General features: G+C 40.7%; 2 protein-coding genes and 4 non-coding genes across 7 annotated transcripts; all 6 read right to left on the bottom strand.

The window, feature by feature from the left end:
- Positions 1-10,642: 10,642 nt before the first annotated feature.
- On the bottom strand, positions 10,643-17,296 carry CUNH18orf32 (chromosome unknown C18orf32 homolog). 2 transcript variants are annotated; one of them, XM_004389969.2, is made up of 3 exons: positions 17,187-17,296; positions 12,314-12,501; positions 10,643-11,407 (listed from the first exon to the last, which is right to left on the bottom strand). In XM_004389969.2, exons 2-3 carry the CDS (start codon positions 12,476-12,478, stop codon positions 11,342-11,344), a joined length of 231 nt encoding a protein of 76 aa, XP_004390026.1. In that variant the 5' UTR covers positions 12,479-12,501; positions 17,187-17,296; the 3' UTR covers positions 10,643-11,341. The 2 variants fall into 2 exon arrangements, with proteins under 2 accessions (XP_004390026.1, XP_023580723.1); XM_023724955.1 differs by lacking the exon at positions 17,187-17,296 and adding an exon at positions 13,223-13,417.
- Positions 17,297-18,246: 950 nt separating this feature from the next.
- RPL17 (ribosomal protein L17) lies at positions 18,247-22,175 on the bottom strand. Its single transcript, XM_004389967.2, has 7 exons — positions 22,122-22,175; positions 21,243-21,295; positions 21,117-21,157; positions 20,277-20,411; positions 19,927-20,025; positions 19,115-19,306; positions 18,247-18,332 (listed from the first exon to the last, which is right to left on the bottom strand). The coding sequence occupies exons 2-7, from the start codon at positions 21,280-21,282 to the stop codon at positions 18,285-18,287; spliced, it is 555 nt and encodes a 184-aa protein (XP_004390024.1). The 5' UTR covers positions 21,283-21,295; positions 22,122-22,175; the 3' UTR covers positions 18,247-18,284.
- LOC111819109 (small nucleolar RNA SNORD58) lies at positions 18,997-19,061 on the bottom strand. The gene has a single exon (XR_002822892.1). It is a non-coding gene; the product is annotated as a small nucleolar RNA SNORD58 (small nucleolar RNA).
- Positions 20,114-20,179, bottom strand: LOC111819110 (small nucleolar RNA SNORD58). Its single transcript, XR_002822893.1, has one exon. It is a non-coding gene; the product is annotated as a small nucleolar RNA SNORD58 (small nucleolar RNA).
- On the bottom strand, positions 20,982-21,046 carry LOC111819108 (small nucleolar RNA SNORD58). The gene has a single exon (XR_002822891.1). It is a non-coding gene; the product is annotated as a small nucleolar RNA SNORD58 (small nucleolar RNA).
- On the bottom strand, positions 21,374-21,434 carry LOC111819111 (small nucleolar RNA SNORD58). Its single transcript, XR_002822894.1, has one exon. It is a non-coding gene; the product is annotated as a small nucleolar RNA SNORD58 (small nucleolar RNA).
- Positions 22,176-26,506: the final 4,331 nt, after the last annotated feature.

Genomic DNA, 26,506 nt, shown 5'->3' with positions numbered 1-26,506 from the left:
TCTGCTGATACTTTAGATTTTTAAAAAATTGTTTTATCACCCCGTAACGTATCCTTTAGTTTTACTTGGTTTTTTGAACTTTATCTTGAAATCATTCTTATTCTGTAACTTCCTTTTTTTCTATCAAAATTCTTTTTGAGATTTACCTAGATGGAGAGATGCATCTGGAGGTCACTTTTTAAATGAATTTCCTTTTTTTAAAATTGATTTACAGAATGTATACAAATGTTAAGGGTGTATCTAAATTTTCACCTAAGTGTACATCTGTGTAACCACCACTCACATCAAGATACAGAACATTTTCAGCACCTAAGAAAGTGGACTTGTTCTCCATCTGCTGTGCAATGAATTACTTAATATGGCCCTTCTAGCCACACATGGTCTTGTGACTCCCCCAAAATGACTGTGTGGGAATATGCAAATAAGGTGTTTGTGGGCCATCAAGGGGATTGGACAGCCTGCTAATAATGGAAATAAGGTGCATGAAACCCCTGCAGGGGTGGGACCATGCAAATAAGGTTTATGGAACTCTAAAGAGGAGATTGGTCAGTTTTGCTATCCCACTAGGCTTAAAAAGAGCTCATCACAGAGGTGAAGAGGGGGGACCTCACTACCATCAAGAAAGAAGATCCGGGAGTGGAGTGAATCCTTTGTACCTGGATCCCTGTGCTGAGAACCTCCTAGACCCAGGAGATAGATCTGTAAAAACCAGAGATGGCGAGAAGTGGCAGCAAGCACTGCAAAATCTAGCAGCAGAGCAATGGCAACAGCAGAACCAGGAGACTGACATGAGAAGGCACAGTAGGCTTCTGGCTCACCAAGTGTTATGGATTGAATTGTGTCCCCCCAAAAAATGTGTGTCAACTTGGCTAGTCCACGATTCCCAGTACTGTCACCTGATGTGATTTTCCTATGTGTTGTAAATCCTACCTCTATGATGTTAATGAGGTGGGATTAGAGGCAGTTATATTAATGAGGCAGGACTCAATCTACAAGATTAGGTTATGTCTTAAGTCAATCTCTTTTGAGATATTGAATATATTGAGATATAAAAGAGAGAAGCAAGGGCAGAGACATGGGGACCTCATACCAACAAGAAACAAAAAAGCCAGGAGAAGAGCGCATCCTTTGGACCTGGGGTCCCTGCGCTGAAAAGCTCCTCGACAGGGGAAGATTGATGAAAAGGACCTTCCCCCAGAGCCAACAGAGACAGAAAGACTTCCCCTGGAGCTGGCACCCTGAATTTGGACTTCTAGCCTCCTAGACTGTGAGAGAATAAATTTTTGTTAAAGCCATCCACTTATAGCAGTACTAGATAACCAAGACGCTGAGGGAGGCAGCTACCATGGGTGTGCTGATCCAGAGAGCTGAGAGCCTTCAGGCAGGAAGCTTGCTGGCAGAGTGGGGTGCCTCCGGGCACTTATCAGTGGAGTTAAAGGGCTTTGTAACACTTGCCCAAGCAGGGCAGAGGCCAGGCTGAGGGCCAAGAGAGGCCTGTCCTGAAGGGGCCAATAGGAGTGCTGAGAAAGCTGTCCTGCACTGAAAAAGGGAGACTTTGCCTACATGCTTCCTGATCCTGATCCTGAGCTATAACCTGTTACTTCCCTAATAAACCCCGTAACTGTGAATATGGTCTATGAGTTCTGTGTGGCTATTGCAACGAATTGTTGAACCCAGCAGAGAAGTAGAGAGTGCCGGAGGAGGGACAGCTGGTGTCAGAATTGGTGACCTCTACTTCATAGGAATCAGCTTTGGGCTGATGCCGATGATCTTGATTCTCTCTCCTCCCCCTTGTAGAGTTAGGGAAGGTCAGATGCCCCCACCATGCCATTTCTACACCATCCCAATCAATATTCCCCAAACATAACCACTATGCATATCTCAAGCAACACAGATTATTTTTTAGCTCATTTTTCACCATTGCATTGTATTCTGGTATATGCAAATTTTGTGAATTTGAACATAAAGTGATTGCTGATTAGCTCTTGTATCACTGGATCATGAGTTAAGCAAACTTGCCCCCATCATTTCATTGACTCAAAATGATTGATCCCATAGTTTACACAATGGAATTTTTTTAACCCCACTTAAAGTATTTTAACGGGGTTTTATTACAGCAATTCCTAACCTAGATAGACTTTTGGGTTTTTGTTTTGTTCTGTTTTGGCTGTTACATAAACAATGCTTCTAAGAACATTCCTGTACATCTCTTAGTACATAGGTACATGGTTTTCTCTGGGATCTACACTCTGCGAATGGAATGACTAGATCATAGGGTATGTGCACTTTCAACTTCACCAGGCAATGCCAAACTTTTCCAAAGTAGTTGTACCGATTTACACTTCCACCGACAGTATATAGAAACACCCCTCTGCTCTTCATCCTTGAAACACTTGATCTTTAATTTTAACCATGCTGGTGATTTCTCATTGTGGTTTAATTTGCATCTCCCCAATGAAACGTGTTTTCATGTGTTTATAGAACATTTACTCTTTCCTCTTCTGTGAAATACACTATTTCTTTAACTGCCTTGCTCACCCCCATCTGAAATGCTTTCTAGCCATCCAATTTGGGGTCAGACTATGCTGAGTAGCTCTTTAAATTTCAAGATTATGAACTCTTTAGAGGTTAAAATCAGTGAAGCTTGGGAGCACTGATGGGTGAGGAATAAGGGATTCAGACCCAGGGGTGGAGTCCCTAGTAATTGAAGGACTATAATGATTAGTCAGGCAAGAGGACAACGATGATGGGCAGAATTCTCTGACAGTCTCCTTAGATACCTGATCCATGGTGCACACACCTTTCTCCCAGTTATTCAATGAAACACTAATCTAGGTGCTCCTGTGAAAGGATTTTGCCAATGTGAGGTCCCAAATCAGCTGAGTTTAAAATTGGGAGATTACTTGGGTGGGGGTGACTTAATCACATGAGCCCTGTAAAAGCTGAGAATTTTCTCTGGCTGGTCCCAAAAGATTGGAAGTCAGAGAGATGTGCTCTGGCTGGCCTGGAAGAAAGCATCCATGTTGGGAGCTGCATATGGGGCCACATGCCAAGAAACTGCAAGCAGCATCCAAGAGCTGAGAGTGGTCCCCAGCCAAGTCGAAGGAAAACAGGAACCTCAGTCCTGTAACTGCTGACAATCACTGAGCTGAATACTGCTGACAATCAGTAAGCTTGGAAGACAACTCTCAGAGGAGAACCATAGACCAAACATCTTGATTTCAGCCCAGTGAATCCTAAGCAGAGAACTCTGTCAGGCTGTACCAGGACATCTGACATATAGAAATTGAGTCTGTGTTGTTTCAAGCCATTAAATTTGTGGTAATCTGTTACACAGCAATAGAAAAGTAATACACCAAGGAAGTATGAAGCGTCATCTGCTGAATTATCAAGTTGGGAGCAGGACTTCTGTGTGCAGTTGTGTGAGTAGGCAATTGATAACTCTTGCTGTTACATACTGTCGAGTCAGTTCCAACTGATAGCAACCGTATGTTCTGCCCAGTCCTGTGCCATCCTCACAATCGTTGCTGTTTGAGCCCATTGTTGCAGCCACTGTGTCAATCCATCTAGGGGCACCATTTACATTGTTGTCTATGTGAATGGTGCCTTCTGGAATTGGGCAGTGCATACTTAGTACAACTCTGCACAGCAGCCCTGCAGGAAAACTTTTTTGCCTTGTTCGAGCACCTGCACTCCCTCTCTTAACCTCTTTTGCCCTCAGTAATGAGAGGATTGGGCTGGATGTGCCCTAAGGTCCATGGCAGCTCAACGTTTAGAGTATCTAGCATATTTTGTAATCACTACCATACGTTGGCCCTTCATAGTTCATCTATAGTTGTTATCTTCTCAATTTCAACCTCTCCTTTCACTTGAAGGAGCCCTGGTGGAGCAGTGGTTAAGAGCTCGGCTACCAACCAAAAGGTCGGCAGTTTGAATCCACACCAGCTGTTCCTTGGAAATCCTATGGGGCAGTTCTACTCTGTCCTATAGGGTCGCTATGAGTTGAAATCAACTCAAAGGCAACGGGTTTGGTCTTCCCTTGAAAAACGTGAAATTCCTTTACACCTTCAATTTAAACTTACTCTCATTGAACTCCTGCCCAAATGCCTTCTACTCTTGATCCTAAAATCCTCCATGCTGTCAATCCGTAAGAACAATTTTGCCCCATCTCTGCTTCTTCCTTAAGGAGCTGTCACCACGTCAATGAATATGGCTTTGAGGATAGAAACTCCATCAAAGCCAGTAGCTTCCTGGGGAGGAAACCATGAGGAACTTTTCTTCATCTTCCCTTCTTCTCCCTTCTTCTACTTTGTTATAGATTTTACTGCCAAGCTCAGCCTGTGATTTTGAGTACACCCAGGACATTTAGCTTTAGAGGGTTCAGGAGGCTTAAGATTAGTGAAGTTAAAAGTTCTCTCCAATCCAATCTGTCTAATAAATCAGCACGTCAGTGGGTGGTCATTTTGAGGAAGTGCTGAGTCATCTGTTTCCTGGGAAGGCATCTCCGTGATGAAAAAGAAAATGTGACAAACCCCAAAAGTCTTTCAGGCAAGCCTTGAATAACTGCCTGAGAAAATGAGCCTGTCTCACAAAAAGAGAGCTGAAATGCACTTACTTAAAATTCACTAAGGCAAAAAAAAGTTATTGAAAATGAGGCAAATTAAAAAGTCATGTTGAAAGGTCAGCAAAATAAAAACTTTAACATAAGTTCACAAACACCAGTTAGTCCGAACTCACCCTCTCCATTTTTGCCCAATTATTCCCAATAAAGTATAACTAACAATTTAGGTATTAATAGATGTACTAACTTCTTGGGATGTGTAGAATCCTTAGGGAGCATAAATTAGAAGGAGAATGGCTTTGAAACCATAGACTCTCCACTTAGTATTTAACTCTACAATCTCCTTTTTTTGACTGCATTTCCAAGTTTTGTAATAAGGATCAGATAATGTGTGAACGATCCCTGTGCAGTGCCAGGCACAGTGTGTTTAACAAATGGTAGCTCTTCTGAAAAGGCAATCCTGAAAAACAGATTGACAAATGGCAGGACTGATATTTTGGGGCAAGAGAGCACTTGTGCTTTATAGAACCAAAAAAAAAAAAAAAAGACAAAAAACCACCAAACCCGTTTCTGTCAAGTTGATTCCGACTCATAGCAATCCCACAGGACAGAGGAGAACTGCCCCATAGGGTTTCCAAGGAGTGGCTGGTGGATTCAAACTGATGACCTTTTGGTTAGCAGCTGAACTCTTAACCGCGGCACCACCACGGCTCTGTGTGATAGAACAGTGGCTACCGAATTCCACTCCAAGGACAGGTAATAACATGTTTACCAATTAGCAATAAAAATAAAATATGGACAAAATAGTAAATATTTCATAAACATAACTTAGGTTTTTCATAAACTTATTCAAACTAAGAGGCAATTGTTATCCTTTATTGTCATATTCCTTTTCACTCTTTCAGTGTCAAAATGTCTTTTATGAAATAATAGTGGTAAATATAGCTTTTTAATATGTTTCTGCTTGGGAAAATAAAAAGTTGATAACTGTATATTAACCAGCCTGATCTGTCCAGGAAACATGGGCATCACAGTTTTGTAGACATAATAAATATAATTCCAGTTCTCATTGCTGTTGACTCTGACTCATGGCAACACCATTTGTGTCAGAGTACAACTGTGCTCCATAGGGTTTGTAAAAAATATTTTATTGTTTTCTGTGAAAGTTTACACAGCAAATTAGGTTCCCATTTGACAGTTTCTACTTAAGTAGTTCAGTGACATTAGTTCCATTTTTCACAATGTGTCAACATTCTCATTAGTTGAGTTCTAGTTGTTTTGTTTCTAGTACTCGTTTCCCTGCCTTTCCCGGCCCCCTCCTTTGTCTTTTCATCTTTGCTTTAGAGTCTGTAATTGCTGACATTTGGTCTCATTATAGATGGTTTTTTAACAGAGCCCCGTACTCACGGGTAATATCCTTTGTGTGCCAGTCTGTTATTTCACTAAAAGCTGACCTCGGGATAGTTTAGGTTGAAGGTTTAAAGAGTATCTCAGGGCAATAGTCTCAGGGAGTCCTCCAGTCTTAACTGGTCCAGTAAGTCTGGACTCTTTAAATAGAGACCAATAGTTGTATCTTAGATGGCCACTCGCAAGCTTTTAAGACCTCAGATGCTACTCACCACACTAGGATCCAGAACATGAACTTTGTGGTGACAATTAACTGGGTTGTCCCATGAGACTAGGGACTGAAGCCTTCAAACCCAGAAAACGATTCTTGCAAGGTGTTTGGTTATGTCAGAAGCAACTGTGTCCTCTCCATAGGGATTTTTTTCCTGATCTTTTTACTATGTTGTTGAATATACACAGCAAAACATACACATCATTACTGACACTGATTACATTTTTTTGAGTTGTGCCACCAGTCTCCACCTCCTTTTCTGAGTTGTTCCTCCTCCATTAACATAAATTCACTGCCCCCCAAAGGTTCCTGTCTAATCTTTCAAGTTGCTGTTATCAATTTGATCCCATATAGACAGTCCTTAAATATATAGATCCCATGTAGATAGTTCTTATAGATAGAGCATAATGCCCAAGACAGACCTTTTTTTCTAGGTAAGCTTTAACTATGGTTTGGTTTTAATAAGACTTAAGGGGATATTTTTGGTTTAAGGTTTAAAGATTACCTCAGGGCTATAGTTTCAGGAGTTCATCCAACCTTCATAGCTCCAGGAGGTCTGGAGTTCCTGAGAATTTGAAATTCTGTTCTGCCTTTAGAATCTTTGACCAAAATTTTCGATAATGGTAGCCAGGCATCAGTCAGTTCTTCTGGTCTCATGGCAAAGGAGGCAGTTGTTCATGGAAGTAATTACCAACACACTGCATATTCTCCTCCTATTCCTGACGCTCCTTCTTCCTCTCCTCTCTTGCTCCAGGTGAATAGAGACCAATTGTTGTGCCTTGCATGGCCACTTGCAAGCTTTGAAGACCCCAGGCACTAGGCAACAAACCAGGAAGTAAAACAGAAGCACTAAACAATGTTATAAGGGCAATTTACTGGGATGTCCCATGAAACCATGACCCTAAACCTCCAAACCAAGAAATCAAATCTCAGGAGGTTTTTGGTTGTACATAAGCAGCTACTCTTTTGTTGTTGTTGCAAATGTATCACACAACTTTTGCCAATTCAACTTTTTACAGGTATACAACTTATTGACAGCAATTACAGTAACTGGATGTGCAACACTACCTTTCATCAATGTGGTATTTCCATCACCGTTAACCCCCCTTTCCCTCCTCCCTCCTGCCCCTGGTAACCACTGATAAACTTTGTTCTCTGTAATTTGCCTTTTCTTTTTATAGAAGTGAGGTCATAGAATATTTGAGCTTTTGTGACTCTTCACTCAGCATAATGTATTCCAGTTCCATCCATACTGTAGCACATACGAAGACCTCATTTCTCCTACTGGCTGTATTGTATTGTATGTATGTACGCACCACATTTTGTTTATCCATTCATCAGTCGATGGGCATTTAGGTTGCTTCTACCTTTTGGCTATTGTGAATAGCCCTGCAATGAACATTGGTATACAAGACCCTGAGTCCCCGCTGTCAAGTCTTTTGAGTATACACCTAGGAGTGGAATTGCTGGGTCATATGGTAGTTCTATTTTTAGTTTTTTGAGGAACTGCCACACTGTTTTCCACAACAGCTGTACCATTCTGCATTCCCACAGCAATCGGTAAGGGTTCCAATTTCTCCACATTCTCGCCAATTGTGTTCCTAGTGTATACCACAAATGGTATCTCACTGTGGTTTTGATTTGCATCTCTCTGATGGCTAAAGACACTGAGTATCTTTTCATGTGTTTGTGGCCATTTGAACATCCTCTTTGGTGAAATGTGTATTCAAGTTTTTTGCCCATTTTATGATTGGGTCTTTTTGTTGTCAAAGTTTTGTATGTATTTTGGTTATTAGATTCTCGGCAGATATATGATTTCCAAAGATATTCTTCTAGTCAGTAGCCTGTCTTTTCAAATTTTTTGTGAAGTCTTTTGATGAACAAGTTTTTAATTTTTATGCGGTCTCATTTATTTGTCTTTTGCTGTTTGTGCATCTGTTATAACTCATTGTTAAAAGCTAGGCCTGACAGCATTGCCCTGGCATTTTTTTCTAACAATTTTATGGTTTTAGTTTGCACATTTAGGTCCTTAATCCATTTGATTTTTTTTATGTGTGTATGGTGTGAGGCATGGATCCTGTTTCATTTTTCTGCATGTGGAAATCCAATTTTCCCATAACGAGACTCTTCTTTCCCCATCATATGGACCTACCATCCTTTTCAAAAATCAGTTGACTATGGATGTGTCCATAGGGTTTTCAATGGCTGCTTTTCTGGAAGATCGCCAGGCCTTTCTTCTGAAGCACCTCTGGGGGACTTAAACCCCCAACCTTTCAGTTAGCAGTCAAGAGAGTTAATCATTTGCAACACCCAAGGACTTCAACTGCATATTAGTTCCTCCCTTTTTAAAGAATATTACTAGTATGTTAAACACAAAAGACTCGGGAACAGTGCTATAGAGTGTGAAAATTATGTCCCAAGGACCACAAGTTGTGCACTAAGCTTAGGCACCAACTAGTCAAAAGAGGAAAAGGATATGGGGAGAAACAATAACTCTAGGAAAAAAACAATACTTATATGTAAAAGAAAACCCAGTTTCAGTATACTGTCATCCTCTGTGCAATGAACAATATGTACCTACTCACTGTATTAGTCAGCATCCCAGAAAGAAGCAAATGCACCTTCAAGATAGTGCAATAACCTAGAGCCAGCAGCAACATATCTATTACCATCCCTAGGCCAAAAACAGCAGGAAGTTAGTGGAATCTGAAAGGAGGGTCATGTGGAGTTGGCCACCCTGAAAAAGGTGCAGTGACTCCTGGTTGAGGGACAGAGACGATGGAATAAATACCGTAACCTCACTCTCCTTCCTCCCTCCAGTTACTGCTGCGTGTCCCCATTGGCCAAACCGAAAGGAACCCAGAAGACATGGGAAGCTTGTTGATGTCATTCATACAGCTTTCTTTGGCAGAAAAGCAGAGGGAAGGGGGCAGAGTAGATTTGGAGAGGCAAGTGGAAGACATCTGGTATATTCACAATGATATAAACACTGATTAATGACAGTGAAATTCATAAAAGAATGTTGGGAGGTTATGTGGGACAGCAAATAGAGGGAACACAGTGTAAGATATCTCAACCATAACAGTAAGTTAATAATGTCTAAAGTTAATAACTCAAGAAACAGCAGTATATATGTATCATTTATAAACATGGAGAGAAATGCCAAAAGCAACAGCTAAATGAGTTAAGCTGGGGACTAGCAGAGCAGGGACATTAGGAACCTTGCAATGTCCATTTTGTATTTAATAAAAACAGAAATTAATTTTAAGAAAATTGCTAAAAGGCTACACAAAAAACTCGTAGTGGCTATCTGTGGAGTTGGAATAAGATAATGAGAAAGAACATTTTCATTTAATATGTTTGCAGTTTTACTGTGAACATGTGTTATTTTTTACAATAGCTTTTAAACCTTAAAAAACAACTAATCAACTAAGTTTCTTTCCCAGTGGGAATCTGTCTTATCCTCCAGGTGAGCTGGTGCAGAAAAGTTGAGACCTACTGATTTACATCGCATGAAGTCCAGAGTGGGTAAGTGACTTGACTAGACACATAGCTTCTAACAGAGTCTCAGGATCCAGGACTTCTGACCTCCTACCCAGTGCCCTTTCAAGGGGCTGCAGATCCTTCCTCTTCTACCACGATTGCCTATGTCATTGGATACCCAAGGGCAGAAGTCCCTTCTAACTTCTCTCTGCTTCAGGGGAAACAAATAAATACGATACAAAGATATGCCTGACCACTGATTATTTACAGATGCCTAAAGTGATGAATAAGGAAGACCGAAGAATTGATTCCTTTGAATTGTGGTGTTGGTGATGAATACTGAATATACCGTGGACTGCCAAAAAACGAATCAATCTGTCTTGGAAGAAGTACAACCAGAATCCTCCTTGGAAGCAAGGATGGCGAGAATACGTCTCACATAATTTGGACATGCTATCAGGAGGGATCAGTCCCTGGAGAAGGACATCATGCTTGGTAAAGTAGAGGGTCAGCGAAAAAGAGGAAGATCCTCAACAAGATGAACTGACACAGTGGCTGCAACAACAGGCTCAAGCATGATTGTGAGGATGGCGCAGGACTGGGCAGTGTTTCGTTCTGTTGTACATAGGGTCGCTATGAGTCAGAATCAACTTGACAGCACCTAACAACAAAGTGAAGAAGCCCAAGATGGAAGACCATACAGAGAGGCCCAGGCTCCAGCTGTATGAGTGAGCCCAACCAGCAAAGAAATACTCAGTCAACCCACAGAATGAGTCATTGTTGTTGAAAATAACTAAATTTTGGAGTATTCTGTTACATAACAAAAGGTAATGAGTATAATTTACTCTTCCAAAAAAAAAGAAAATATTGCTGTCCCACCCCCTCCAGGTGCCCTCACACTATAATTTTGCTTTCTGATGTGGTGAAAAAAGTCCCTTTTAAGTATTTAAACAGACTTTAAAGAAAAAAGAACCACAGGGTAAACTGAGTATTTAATACATTTATGGAAATAGAAAGAATGCATGAAGAATCAGAATTGTATAATTTACATCAGACCATTTATGCAAACGGCATTTCATTTTTCAAAGAAGTTTCCCCTATTTATCTTTTCTATCCTCCTCAGAGCAATAAATAGTAAATTACTACTCTTGTCAATAAGCTGCATGTTGGGTAGTAATTGTATCTTTGTGTTTCAAGTCATTATCAACTCCAGAACACACTACTCTTCATTTCCCTCCACAGCCTCACAGTAAAACTGTACTCCATCCAAATGAGAAGAGCCCAAAGAACCGAGAGCAAACAGCAATCAAATCCATGTGAATGAATGCTGGTGGCCCAAGGATCTTAACTACTGATTCAGTGACAGAGAGTGTCTACTGGCACAAGCTTTCTACTTATTCATATTATTAAAACTGCAATTATAAAAATGAAAGCTACTTCGATGAAAAAAGAACTCAGGAACGAAGTCATTAAGTGTAACTAAATACATTTTAAATATAAATACTACGTAGTTCCTCATTAGTATCAGATAAATATCTAAACTATCCTGAATTCTGGTTTCAAAGAAAAAGGTCAGAGACAATTATAAAGGTGCTTCATAGTATCAGCTCCATTTTGAAAACAATACATAAGCAGCCTCAGCAGTTACTCTTTTTTTGTCCTCCTCTGGAAAAATCGATTTAGTCTTTCTTTTTATCTGAGATTTCTGTTGGTCCTTTTGTTGGTAATCCATTTATATCTGCACCCTAAAATGAAAAACCATTTTAGGAATAATTAAAATAAAAAGACACTCATTATGACACATTCTCTTAAAAAACTTCAGAATGAAACAACTTCACTTCCAGAAATGTGCTGTTGCTGTTGTTTGCTGCCATCAAGTCTACTCCTCCCTGCCCCCCATCAGACTCAGGGCAATGGAATGAAACGCTGCCCAGTCCTGCAGCATCCCCACAATTGGCTGCAGACCAGACCTTTGTGATCCATACAGAAGTAGATCACCAGGCCTTTCTTCGTAGTCCGTCTTAGTCTGGAAGCTCCGCTGAAACCTGTTCAGCACCATAGCAACGTGCAAGCCTCCACTGATGGACGTGTGCGGATGTGCATGAGGGAATCAAACCTGGTCTCACACACGGAAGGTGAGAATTCGACCAATAAACCACTACTGCCCCTTCCAGAAATGTGCAGGATGGGTAAATTAGGAGGGCTGGTATAATACACTCAATTTAACAACCACAAATGCTAAAAACGACAGAGTTGTCTATTCATTTCAAAGAATATCTTCATTTTGTTAAAAAACAAAAAACTATAATTCTTCCAATTAAAACTGTCACCAAAAGTTATCAAACGCAAACTAATACTAGTATCTTCTCATCCACTAGCTATTTACCATTACTCTTACCAGCCAGGAAATGCCGGTTATCATCTTGGCTAAGGAGCAAATGCATTAACCACAGGTCTAGTTTAAAGTCTTAGTTAAAACCAAATGTTAACTACTTAAAAGCAAAACCAAACCTCCTGTTGTAAAAAAAGGAAAGAAATTAAGACACTCTTGAAGGTTCTCATTCCAAAATCTTGCCCTTCCAGTAAAGGTAAAAAGTCAAGTGTTTTACCCGATCGTATTACCCTTATTCAAAGCATTTTAACGTTTTTACCTTACAGTCTCCTTTGCCTTTATTTTGATCACTGGATTCTTGTAGAGCTTTTCTAGGCCATACACGACTAACGAAAGGGGAAATCAGAGGGTATATGTATGGCTCCAGGAATTTTTTGTAGACCCAGAGCAGAACCGGAATGACGATACATGGAATACACACCATCGTCCCAGGCTTGAGCTCCTACACTGTTAATGTACATACAGAAAAAACAAATTAGTTCATCACAAATTAATGACTGAAGGAAATTACCTAGAATAACATATCTGAAAGGATAGACTGAAAGGACTATTAACCACACTGAAGGAAAGACTTAAAACAAACTTTTAGCTAAAAACAAATATGTATTAAATAAAAATGCTACCTGCAAGGTCAAAGAATAAGGTGGCAGACATGAAAATAATAGTGAGGTGCCTGCTTCTGAACATTTCCCATAACTCCCCATCATAAAGTTGAATAAAAACGCAAGATCTGTAACATTTGCTGCATACTAGGCACTATGTTGGAGCCCTGGTGGTGCACTGGTTAAGAGCGCAGGTGCTAACCAAAAGGTTGGCAGTTCAAATCTACCAGCTGCTCCTTAGAAACCTAAGGCGCAGTTCTACTCTGTCCTACAGGGTCGCTGAGTTGCAATCAACTTGATGGCAACGGGTTTGGTGGTTTTTTTTCAGCACTATGTTAAGCCCTTTACGTATATCGACTTGTTAGATCCTTGTTGGGTGCTATTGCTATTCCCATTTACGGATAAAGAAATGGGGGCACAAAGACATTAAGGAACTTGACATTATGACATATGCTGCACTTCAGTGTGAATTCACTATCAGGCCTACTAATCACCTTCAGGGTCTGACAAAAATCAATGAACCAAACTTACAAAGCTGAGGGCAAATCCTGGAAAATGGAACTCACCAAGATAATATCACTTTGAAGATCTCTAGTCTGCAAACCAGCTGGTCTTTCTCAGGCAACAACTCCCCCTTGATATACTTGCTTTTTCTTTTTAAAAAGCAGTTATGGCATGCCAAGCAATAAAAAATTCTGTTTAGTATTACCATATAAGTAAATCGCCCATTTCTAAAAATACTGATAATTCCCCTGAAGGAGCCCTGGTGGCACAATGGTTAAAGTGCTCAGCTGCTAACTGAAAGGTTGGCAGTTTGAACCCACCAGCCCTTCTTATGGGAGAGAGATGTGGCAGTCTGCTTCTGTAAAGGTTACAGCCTTGGAAACCCTATGGGGCAGTTCTACCCTGTGCTATAGGGTCAATATGAGTTGGAATCAACTTGACAGCAACGGGTTTGGTTTGGTTAATTTCCTTGATGGTTAAAAAAATCATCTTGGAATTTCTGAAATCAGCAATGTGCTTGAAAAAGAATCAATACTAGCTCTACAAGACTGCTTGGATTTAAAAGAATTTTTAATCCCTTAGAACAGGATTTAGGGCCTTAAAAACTAAGATGCTTCAGTAGAATGCATAAGGTATTAAATTCAGGATGATAAATTTCTTACTTTAAAAATATTATAAATTAAGTAGTGTTTGTGGCAAATGAGTCAGTACCAAGTTCACACTAAGGTAATTTTTAATTATTCACAATACAGGTGAACAGAGATATAGTTAATCTGATCTGTACGTGGCTTTGAAATGAATTACAAGCCAACTGCTATTAACAAATAAAAAAGTGAATTTACATCAAGGAATGGCCAGCCATTTTACAAGGTATACTTTGCTTAATAAAAGGATTCGTAACCAAATTACTTGAAATAGTCCCCTAGTCAAATTAATATAATAATTTAAGAGTTTACTAAAATAAGTTGTTCCAAGATTTTAAAGGACATACTCTTTGATTAAAACAAGCCAAACAGTCTCACGGGACATCAAGATCAATTGGTATAACACACTTCATAAAGATAATGTTCTACATTCTACATTGGTGAGTAGCTTCTGGGGTCTTAAAAGCTTGCGAGCAGCCATCGAAGATACAACTGTGGGTCTCTTCTCATCGGAAGCAAAGGAGACTGAAGGAAACCAAAGACTCAGGGAAAAAATTAGTCCACAGGATTAATGGCCTGTGAGAACTGCAGCCTCTTCTTAGCCTGAGACCAGAAGAACTAGATGGTGCCCAGCTACCACTACCAACCATTCTGACCAGGGACACAATAGAAGGTCCCAGACAAGAAGGGAGAAAAAATGTAGAACAAAATTCAAACTCCTAAAAAATGTCAGACTTACTGGACCTATAGAGATTAGAGTAACCCTCAAGACTACCGTCCTAGAATACTCTTTGAACTTGGAACCGAAGCCACTCCTGGTCATTATTTTTCAGCCAAATAATAGACTAGCTTATAAAATAAACATCATCATCCATGAATACTGTGCTCCCTTACATAATCAATGATATGAGACCAAACGATCAACATTTACCCTAAAACAAAGATGAGAAACTAAGGAGGGGCAAGGGAGCGAGATTAATGGAAAGAGAACAAAAAGAATGGAAATAATGAGAATGCTGACAAACGTGAAAAACGTAACCAACGTCATGGAACGAGTTGCATAAAAACCATTAAATGGGAACCTAATTTGCTATGTAAATTTTCACCTAAAACTCAATATTTAAAAAAAAAAAGCCAGACAGTGAGTCTTTTTCAGTATGTTTCAAGGAATCATTATTTTTTAGCTAAAGACACTTAGAATTTGAGTTGAAGAGATGTAAGAGGTAATTTGGTTTAGGTCTTGCACCCTTTTACAGCATCATGAGTCCCTGGGGGACACAAAGGTTAAGTGCTGGATTACTAACCAAAAGGTTGGCGGTTGAAACCCACCCAGACGCACGTTGGAGGTAAGGCCTGGCCATCTGATTCCAAAAGGTCACAGCCATTGAAAACCCTATGGAGTAAGGTTCCTGGGTAGCGCAAATGGTTTGCCCTTAGCTGGTAACTGAAAGGTTGGCAGTTCAAACCCACCCAGGGGCACCAAGGGAGAAACAAGCCTGGCAATCTCTGTAAAGATTACAGCCAAGAAAACCCTACAGCGCAGTTATGCTCTGCACGCATGCGGTCACCAAGGGTCAGAAGCGACTCACGGGCAACTAACAATAATAGGTATCACAGGATAGCCAAGAAGCTAACTTTAACTGGTGTCAGCTGCCTAGGTTTGAAATCTACCCTCGTCACTTTTTAGATAGTGTTTTAGGGCAAATTACTTAACCAGTCTGTGCCATAATTCCCTCATGTGTAAGGAAGATGATAGTAGTACCTACCTCACAGAGATGTAGTGAGGATTAGCCCACTGCCATGGGGTTTACAAGGCTGTAATCTTTACAGAAGCATACTGCCACATCTTTCTCCCTCCCAGTGGTTGGTGGGTTCGAACTGCTGACCTTTCGGTTAGCAGCCACAAGCTTAACTACTGCACCACCAGGGCTCCTTGTAGTGAGGATTAATATGAATACAAAGTTCAGACAGTGTCTGCATACAATAAATGTCCTTGAAGAAAGGCCTGAAGATCTACTTAGGAAAAATCAGCCAATGAAAACCTTGTGGATCACAACAGTCTGATCCCAGTTGAGCATGGGGGCACCATGAAACTCCACCTAAGCTAACAACAAGAAATGTTAAAAGGAAATATGCAAACTATAAACGGGGGGAAAAGGTCCAAAAGTTGTGACTGTCCAAGGTTTACACGGGTAACTAAAGCTGCCTAAGACCATATTTCCTATTTCTGGTTTTCTAGCTCAATGCTCTTTCCTTTTCCTCTTCCAAAACCATAATTATCATGTTATTTATTTCCCTTCTAACAAACCTTTAAAAGCGACTATACCCCTTCAAAATAACTGGTAATGCTAAGTGTGAGCACTTGGTTAAGCTGGTGACTGGCAATCCCTCCACTGTAAAAATTTTTGCCTTTATAATTTGTAAGAACTTGTTTTAAATAAATTCAAACACTACGTATATTTCTCAAGGACAAATACTAATTACTTATGCCATAACTAAGGCTTTTATAAAACTTTTTAGTGTTCTTCAAAATGAAGCTACTTGTAACTTTAGTTAAACCTCATAATGATTCTCCAGTGACATTTTACTTTATAGACATGGAAACTGGCTTAAACGGGTCTAGAAGGTGGCTAGGAGAGATTGGGTATCATTTTACTACTTGTCCAAAGCCAATTTTCGAATATTACAGCAAAGCGAGAAACATAACTGAAACTGTTGGAGGAGAGGAATTTTCTTTCATTTGACTTAGTCTAAGACAACAACAGGCTAGAGAGGAAAATAGAACAGGTATAGCAGACGAAAGCTATCTCCCTTAACCCAGTTCAGCACATCATTTTACAGGAGACAAAAGGAGAGCAGGGATAGGTAAGGGAAAGAGCTAATAGTGAAGACAACAGAGAAGTAAAGGAAACAGACAAGACAGAGGCCCCACGGTGGGTGGGGGGTGGAGAAGAGACAAGACAGGGAGCGCCGGCTAGAGGCAGGTACCGATTAGCAGTTTCTACTGGCCAGCAGTTTCCATCGCCAGCTGTGAGATCATTCAGCTATTTAACGTGAACTGCCCTAAGCGATATTTTCCTGTAGTTAGGTCTCTGAACACGAAGCCAGACAAGAGGGAATAAAACGGAAAACAAAGAAAAGAGAAGGCAGAAGAGAGGCAACGAGTGTGGGTGGGCAGGAAAGGGGCCCGCTTTCGGAGGGCGAAGCTAGGTGTTCTGTGGGAGCCCGAGGACAGAAACGAGACCGCGCACCGGGCTGGGGACCTGCCCGCGCAGTCGGCCGTGGGGCCGCGGAACAGCTCGACAGGCCGGGAAGAACGCTGAAATCAGGAACTCCCGCGCCGACCCCCAGCCACAGCCCGGCCCACTCCAACCCCACTCACCGGCTACCACAACGCCAAACGGAAATGTCCGCACTTCCGGAAGGAGGGACACGGCAGCAGTAGAGCCAATGAGTACTTCAAAAGGCGTCGACAAAGGTGCGCCTGCGTCAGAGTGAGGCCGCAGAAGACGTAATGGTGACGCCCAGGAAGGGACTGAACTTCCGGCGCTACAGCTTAAGAGTTGGAGCCGGAACTCTTGTAGCGCTGCCAGAAAACCTGACTTCCTGTCTTCTATACCAGAATGAAGGCCAAATTACTAGTCTAGGAAAGAACGCTGTGGCAGTTCAACCATTCACGGGGGTTATTCGTCTTGCATTTAATAGCTAGGATTTTTTCAAACGCAGGTTTGGTTAAGTTAAAGCCCTGCTAAAGGGTCTTGAAGATCAGGGTAATGGATATTCAAGCTAGGGTTAACTACTAATCATAGTTTAACGATTAGTTTATACCAGTTGACACTCACTAGAATGGCTTTAACGGTTCGTAATAATTGTTGACCAGAATGTGGAGAAACCGGAGCCCTCATACACTACTGGTGGTAATAAAAAGTAGCAGCCCTTCAGAACTTTGGCAGTTCCTCAATCTGCCACTGTTTGACCCAAGAATCCCACTCCTAGGTATATACCCAATTCCGACTCTTAGTGACCTTAGAGGACAGAGTAGAACTGCCCCACAGGGTTTCAAAGGAGCACCTGGTGGATTTGAACTGCTGATCCTCTGGCTAGCAGCCATAGCTCTTAACCACTGTGCCAGCAGGTTTATGTGAAGAGAAATTAAAACATGTCCAGACAAAAGCCGGTAATTTTTTAAAGGGTCAAAAGTGAAAACCACCAAAACGACCATCAACTTGAGTGACGAGTGTGGCATAGCCATACAATGGAAATTTATCCTACGTTAAAAGACCACTAGTGAATGTATGCTATGTGAATTATACTCAAAGTTGCTAAATGAATGGCATGGAGAAAACAGAAGAATCCATGCATTTCTGACATGAATTGAAAATTTGATCTGTTTTGTGATAACATTCAAAATGTATTTATACTAATAAAGACAACCAACATTCTTCTTTTACTTTTATTTGCATTTTATTTTAAGCTGAATTTACTCCCGAGCCATAAGTTTTTGTTTCTTCAGTTTCTTCTGGGATATCTGAGGGAAGAAAAATAAGGCTACTTAATCGAACTTTTCTCATTATTGGCATATTTAGACCAACATTTGACACTTAAAAGAGTACATAAGAAAATTCCCATCAGGAAATTGACTGCTGCTGTGTTATCCAGAAATAAGTGACAGTTACGTGATTCCCACTGAATGTATTTAAAATAAATTGAATACATTAAAGTTGGAAATCCCAATCTGGAGTCCCAGTTGAAAAAGTAATATAACAGAGGTGGATCCCAGGTTTTTTCGTTCCAATACTGATTAGGAGAGCAGTTGAATGCTTTCAAAAGTTTATGCTAAAGACTGGATACAGACAGCTGTTAAGGGCCTGAAGTAATTCAGTGGCATCACAAATGGGGAATAACATCCAAGTGATAAGACTCCACAGCTATCAGGCATGAAGAAAAGTGAAGCGTCTACAATCATTTCCAGGTTCGTGACTTAAACGACTGTGATCATTTGCTGAAATCAAATTTACTACCTCTTTGGGGGTATGGGGGTAATTCCCATTTTTGAACACATTGTGTCTGAAGTACTGTGGACATCTAGGTAGGGCCATCCGAAGATGTGATGCATTGACTACTACAAATTTACTGGTCACTGTTAGTGAACAAATGAGACCAACAAAAGCCAAGTAAGACAGGTGAATGAGGTTGCTCAGAAATGTTTTCTTTTCATGGTTATTCCAAAGGTGTCCTAAGACAGTCATCACAGCAACCACAAATCTTCCTAGTATTATATAAAAGTGAGACAGCAATTAAGTAATTTACCTTTTTCTTCTGTGCAACCTCTTCTTCTGGTTTAGGAACAATTTGTTCCTTTTCAGTAAGGATCATCTCAATGTGGCAAGGGGAGCTCATGTATGGGTTAATTCGACCATGAGCTCTGTAAGTGCGGCGGCGCATCTTGGGGGCTTTGTTCACCTGGATGTGCTCTATGACCAGAGAATCTACATCTAAACCCTGGGAAGGAAGGGTGCAGAGATAACAAAACAAAATCAGGTAATCTGATCATCTTTAATTATAAAACCCCAGAAACTGAATCACTGGAAAATACCAACTCCTAATCCTGCCACGAAATCCCTGCCTTCATCATTTCTAAAACGCAATGTAAGAATTCAAACAGTACAAAAGTTCAGTGTTTGCTTTCACTGTTTATTCCAAGGGTCCTTCAACACACTACTAGACATTGTTATGCAAAGTTAATAATCAAGAAGCACACCCACATGTAAACATTTTCCTAAATTTCTTTGTTTTGTAATCCTACGTATTTTTACCATTTTTTATTTAAACATATCCTGCAAAGGTTCATAAACCACCATAGTACCAATGAGGTCCATGGCACAGAAATGCTTATTATGAACCCTTGGTGAAATACTTCCAGTGTAAAAGACAGGACAGAAAAAAAGTCTTTCCCAAGTGCTGGGGGGATAAGGGACTTAAGTCTTAGGCTTGAAGAGACCCCAGCTCACTCTATACATGAAACTTAATTACTGCAAGAACAAAACAATTAAGGAAATAAACCTGGACAACAGCAATATTATTCAAGCTGCACACACACAGTATGTCAATAGTTTGGTTACCTTTAGTTCAGCATTACTCTCTGCATTTTTAAGCATGTGGAGCAAAAATTCAGCACTCTTTTTGGGCCACCGACCCTGTGTCCAACCCCACTGTTTGGCCTGAGAAGAAAATGAAGGCCGGCGATTAGCCATTTTCCCCAATTTAAATTAATACCATGACCAAAATGAACTGTTACCCAACATCAAGGTTGCTCAGAATGTTTTTTTTTTTCATGGTTAATCCAAAGGTGTCCTAAGATCGTCATCACTGCAACCAGAAAGAGCTTGGCTATTCTTATACTACACAATCACTTTTCTTTATGAATACTATGAGCAACTTGTCTTTTTAAACAGCAACTAAGAATTCTTACCTGGGCACATCTACCAACTCCACCATTGTAACGTCGGAACGGCACACACTGCTTCTGCAAAGTGACATCTTTCAAATACTTGGTGGCTTTTCGGATATGCATACCCTTGATGGCCTGGGCAGTTTCACGGGTGTTCTGTTTAAAGAATGAAAAATATAAACTGTTGGTTGATAATTCAAGACATTCTTGGTCAACAAGGTTAAAATATTACAGTTTTTAAGCACTGAAATCTCTGATTTAAACATTCACCAAAGTCAAAACTCCCCTTCTACTCTTGAGAAGTGAGGGAATACAGTGCTGGCGGGAGGGGAAGCCTGACTCAGTTTGAAGCGAAAATGTAAATGCTTCAATTCCATCATCTTCTCAATACAGGTAGGCCCCAACTTACAATGGGGTTCCATTTCTGACAAATCAAATACCTCATTTTTTAAAAATTCCCATAATTATTGCCTTTATTATCAGTATCTTTATAAATCTGGCAGTGTTTCAAACAGTAAGTCATAAGACCGAACAACTGAGAATAACATTAGATTACCTGCTGCAACCTATTACTAATGGTAAGATGTTAAAAACAAACAAAAAACATGGACAGCTGTTTAAGTTATTTCTCAAGTAGTTGTCTGGTAGTTTTACTCAATTCCGCAATTTCAAATCATTTATATTTTACTGATTATATCCTAATGATCAGAGTCCAAAAGGATGACGGCTGCTCAGAATTTATTAATTTTCACAGTAAATCCAAAGGTGTCCTAAGAAAGTCATCACTGCAGCCACCTTTTTAGAATGGTAAGCATTACACAAAGAAACACAGAGAACGGTTTTAGAACCTGACTCACTCACCTTAAAATGCACTCGAAGATTTGAACCTCTTGATTTGCATGCTAAAAAATAAGAAGTTTTGGTTAAATTTGGTTATCTCATCGTTTCTTACCCTTAAATTAGAAATTTTATCTCCTGTTCACTCACATTTTGTGGGGTTTTCTGGGTCAAGTGAGTAGCGAACCATTTTGCCAGATCACCTGGAACGGAGCGCAGTACAATTCTGAGAAACACATTTACAGAAACTACTGCAGTTTAATTATGACACGCTATCAACAGCTGCTCAAAGTGTGTCTTCATGATTCATCCAAAGGTGTCCAAGAAATGCCATCATCGCAGCCATTCTGTTCACAATCCAGGGCTTTCCTCACCCTTGGATTTAACTGTGGCTAAAATAGTGCTGACACACAGTTAGTGACAAGGACCTCATCACCCCTTCTTTCTTACCCTTTGAAAGGAGACAGAACCTGTTTCAATTTAACCCTTTATCTTTCAGGCATAAAATGACTTCTTGACACATCCTTCAAAGCAGACATGAACTACAGCCCACTACATTCTCTATCCCTACAAAACGGGCCCCTTTCTCACAAAACTTAACAAGTAACAAAGTCTTCTAGCTCTTACCCACGTTGAACTCCAACGATTTTGCAACGTGGTTTTTTCAAATGAGAAACACTTAGACCCGACTTTAATCCCAAACTTTCTCTCGTACTGCTCACCACTCACCAGGAGATATTGAACCTCCGGCGTTGGAAGCCGCACTGGCCACCCGTCTCCACTCGGGCGGAGGAGCCCTGCCGCCACCATTCCCACCCATCGCGCCCCTCCGCTGCCGCAGACGCCCCGACGCTCCAAGTTGGGCGCTCCGCCGCATCCCCCGAAACGAGAACCACCACCTCCAGGGAGGAGTTAGTAGTTTAGGGGGTTTTCCTCCCAGTGGTCTCGAGAACGGCGGCGCAGAGGCCACGATGACGGCGATGACCGGAGGATTGGACACCATGAGCTGCACACCAAACACACACTCACCTCAGGCCGCTTACAGGAAGAGAAAAAGCAGTGGCTCCTGGGAGAATTCATGATAATGAACCTCTCGCGAGATCTTCAGACCCAAAACGAGATTTGAAGAAGGGAGGAGAGAGGAGGAATAAGGGAACATAGAGTATGTTTTAAGAAGGTCTGAAAACGTATTGCCTCCTTAGAGACTGTCTCAAAATTCTCCCTTTCTTGTACCGGGAGATATCAATCAATTAAAAACTAGTTTGTGATTGTAGACAGGGCCACGTATTATTATTTAGATGTGTGTTAAATAATATTATAAATTAACGAGAGATTTTATTCGTTCATCAATATTCGTTAGCTTTAATTATGTGATCACATACCTCTGAGAGATGGTTTGTAAATGAGCTTTTGAGTACAAGTTTTGTGTGGACATATATTTTTATTTATTTTGTGTAGATACCTAGGAGTGGGATTGCCTGGTCATATAGTAAGTTCATGCTAAGCATTTCAAGAAACTGCCACACTGTTTTCCAAAGTGGCTGTACCATTTGTCATTCCCACCAGCAAAGTATGAGGGCTCCAGTTTCTTTTTTCCCCTTTTTATTTATTTTTATTGTGCTTTAGATGAAGGTTTACAGAGCAAATTAGTTTCTCATTAAAAATTAATACACACATTGTTTTGTGACATTGGTTGCCAACTCCATGACATGTCAACACTCTCCCTTCTCCATCTTGGGTTCCCCATTTCCATTTGTCCAGCTTTCCTGTCCCCTCCTGCCATCTCGTCCTTGCCCCTGGGCTGGTGTGCCCATTTAGTCTCATAAACGTGGTTGAGCTACGTGTATTGTTGTTTGTTCTATGGGCTTGTTTAATCTTTGGCTGAAAGGTAAACCTCAGGACTGACTTCAGTACTGAGTTAAAAGGGTGTCAACCTCCAGGGGCCATACTCTCAGAGTTTCTCCATTCTCTATCAGACCAGTAAGTGTGGTCTTTTTTTGTGAGTTAGAATTTTGTTCAACATTTTTCTCCAGCTCTGTCTGGGACCCTGTATTGTGATCCCTGTCAGAGCAGTCAGTAGTGGTAGCCGGGCACAATCTAGCTGTGCTGGACTCAATCTGCTGGAGGCTGTGGTGGTTGTGGTCCATTAGCCCTTTGGATGAATCTTTCCTTTGTGTCTTTGGTTTTCGTCATTCTCCCTTGCTGCTGAAGGGGTGAGACCAGTGGAGTATCTTGGATGGCCGCTCACAAGCTTTTAAGACCCCAGATGCCACTCACCAAAGTAGGGTATAGAACATTTTCTTTACAAGCTATATTATGCCAATTGAGCTAGACGTCCCCCAAGAGCAAGGTCCCCAGCCCTCAGCCCAGTAATTTAGTCCCTCAGGGAGTTTGGATGTGTCTATGAAGCTTCTATGCCTTTGTCTTGGTCAAGTTGTGCTGACTTACCTTTGTATTGTGTACTGTCTTACCTTTCACCAGGAGTGCTCCAGTTTTCTCACAGCCTCATCTGCAAAGTATTGTGTGTCTTGTTTCTTGCAGCCATTGTAGTGGATTTATATTGTATCTCATTGTGGCTTCAATTTGCATTTCCCTCAAGTTAATGATGTTGAACATCTTTTCATATGTTTATTTAATATTCATGTATCTTTCTGAAGTATCTATTCAAATCTTTTGGCTACTTTTTAATCTGATTGTCTGTTTCCTTACTATTGAGTTGTAAGAGTTCTTTATATATTCTGGATCCAAATTCTTTAAGGGATTTACAAATATTTTCTCCTGGCTTTGGCTTGTCTTTTTATTTTCTTAATAATGTCTGAAGTATAAAACTGTTAAGTTTTGATGAAATTCAATTTATTGATTTTTTTTATTTTCATGAATTGTGATTTTGGTATGGTATCTAAGGACTTTTTGCCTATCCCAAGTGAAGACTGTTTTTCCTATGCTTACTTCTAGAAGGTTTATAGTTTTAGTTCTTACATTTATGTTGAGTTAATTTTTTCTAAATAATATTTTAGTTAGTTTTTGGTGAAAGTTTACACAGCAAGTTAGGTTCCCATTTGACAATTTCCCCATGAATTGTTCAATTACTTTTATCGCAGTCTGTCAACAATTCTCTGTCTTTTTCTTTTGGAACAATTTCTACATGTAAAATTTAGTGATCTAGGTTACATTCTTTGAGTTGTACAACCATTTTCACCCTCCTTTTCTGAGTTATTCCTTTCATTAACAAACTCACTGCCCCTAAGTTTCCTATATAATCTTCAAGTTGCTGTTGTCAATTTGATCCTATATAGATAATTTTTAAAAGAGCATAATGCTCAAGGCAGACCTTTTTTTACTAGTTAAGCTAAACTATTATTTGGTTTTAAGAAGACTTCAGGGGTTATTTTTGGTTTAAGATTTGAAAATTATCTCAGGGCATTAGTTTCAGGGGCTCATGCTCCCGTCATGGCTCCAGGAAGTCTGGAGTCAATGAGAATTTGAAATTCTGTTCTGCAGTTTTCCCCTTTTGATCAGGATTCTTCCTTGAAAGCTTTGATCAAAATGATCAGTAATGGTAGCCAGGCACCATCCAGTTCTTCTGGTCTCATAACAAAGGAGGCAAATGTTCATGAAGGCAATTACAAACACATTCTATATTCCATATTCTCCTCCTATTCCTGACTGCCCTTCTTCTTCTGTTGCTCCAGGTGAATAGACCCCAATTGTAGAACCGTGAATGGCTGCTTGTAAGCTTTGAAGACACCAGGCACTAGGCAACGAACTAGGAGGTAGAACAGAAGCACTAAACATGTTATTAGGCCAGTTAAATGGGATGGCCCATGAAACCATGACCCTAAACCTCCAAACCAAGGAACCAAATCCATGAGGTTTTTAGGTGTACATAAGCAGCCTGTGATGGATTGAATTATGATCCCCCCAAAATGTGTGTATCAATTTGGCTGGGCCGTGATTCCTGGTATTGTGTGATCTTCCTGCATGTTGTAAACCCTGCCTCTATGATGTTAATGTGGGAGGATGGGCGGCAGTTGTGTTAGTGAGGCAGGACTCAATCTATAAGATTGGATTGTGTCCTGAGGCAATCTCTTGAGATATAAAAGAGAGAAGTGAGCAGAGAGACATGGGGAGCTCATACCACCAAGAAAGCAGTGCCAGGAGCAGAGCACATCCTTTGGACCTGGGGTCCCTGCTCAGGGAAGCTCCTAGTCCAGGGGAACACTAATGAGAAGAAGGCCGACAGAGAGAGAAAGACTTCCCCTGGAACTGACGCCCTGAATTTGGACTTTTAGCCTACTTTACTGTGAAGAAACAAATATCTCTTTGTTAAAGCCATCCACTTGTGGTATTTCGGTTGTAGCAGTGCTAGATGACTAAGACACAGCCTTAGTAGCTATTATTATTATTTTTTCAGGGCTATAGTTTTCTTTTTTTTAAATTGTTGTACTTTAAGTGAAAGTTTACAATTCAAGTCAGTCTCTCATACAAAAATTTATACATACACTGTTATGTGACCCCAATTGCTCTCCCTGTACCATGACAGCATACTCCTCCTTTCCACCCCTGATTTCCTATGTCCATTCAACCAGCTCCTAACCCTCTCTGCCTTCTCATCTCACCCCCAGACAGAAGCTGCCCATTTAGTCTCATGTATCTACTTGAGCTAAGAATCACATTCTTCACGAGTATCATTTTATGTCCCATAGTCCAGTCCAATCTTTGTCTGAAGAGCTGGTTTCAGGAGTGGTTTTAGTTCTGGGTTAACAGAGAGTCCAGGGGCCATGTCTTCCGGGGTTCCTCCAGTCTCAGTCAGACCATTAAGTCTGGTCTTTTTACCAGAGTTTGAGTTTTGCACCCCACTTTTCTCTTGCTCTGTCAGGGACTCTCTGTTGTATTTATTCCCTGTCAGGGCAGTCTTTGGTGGTAGCTGGGTACTGTCTAGCTCTTCTGGTCTCAGGCTGATGAAGTCTCTGATTTATATGGCCCTTTTTTCTCTTGGGCTAATATTTTCCTTGTGTCTTTGGTGTTCCTCATTCTCCTTTGCTCCAGGTAGGTTGGGAACAATTGATGCATCTTAGATGGCTGCTTGCAAGCTTTTAAGACCCAGACACCACTCACCAAAGTGGAATGCAGAACATTTTCTTAATAAACTTTGTTATGCTAATTGATCTAGATGTCCCCTGAAAACATGGTCCCCAGACCCCTGCCCCTGCTCTCTGTCCCTCAAAGTGTTTGGTTGTATTCAGGAAACTTCTTAGCTTTTGGTTTAGTCAGTTGTGCTGACTTCCCCTGTAGTGTGTGCTGTCCTTCCCTTCACCTAAGATAATTCTTGTCTACTATCTAGTTAGTGAATTCCTGTTTTCCACCCTCCCCGCCCTTGTAACCATCAAAGAATGTTTTATTCTGTGTTTAAA

Source organism: Trichechus manatus, unplaced genomic scaffold, assembly GCF_000243295.1.
Source record: "Trichechus manatus latirostris isolate Lorelei unplaced genomic scaffold, TriManLat1.0 scaffold00272, whole genome shotgun sequence".
NCBI classification, from domain to species: Eukaryota; Metazoa; Chordata; class Mammalia; order Sirenia; family Trichechidae; genus Trichechus; species Trichechus manatus.
This window is presented reverse-complemented; position numbering and strand designations above follow the sequence as displayed.

Coding starts and splice junctions, on each gene's coding strand:
- CUNH18orf32 (XM_004389969.2), bottom strand. CDS start 12,478: ATGGTGTGTATTCCATGTATCGTCATTCCGGTTCTGCTCTGGGTCTAC. Junction 11,408..12,313: donor AAGGCAAAGGAGACTGTAAG/GTAAAAACGTTA, acceptor TTTTCATTTTAG/GGTGCAGATATAAATGGATT.
- RPL17 (XM_004389967.2), bottom strand. CDS start 21,282: ATGGTTCGCTACTCACTTGACCCAGAAAACCCCACAAAAT. Junction 20,412..21,116: donor ATCTTCGAGTGCATTTTAAG/GTGAGTGAGTCA, acceptor TTCTTTAAACAG/AACACCCGTGAAACTGCCCA. Junction 18,333..19,114: donor AGGTTGCACAGAAGAAAAAG/GTAAATTACTTA, acceptor TTCTTCCCTCAG/ATATCCCAGAAGAAACTGAA.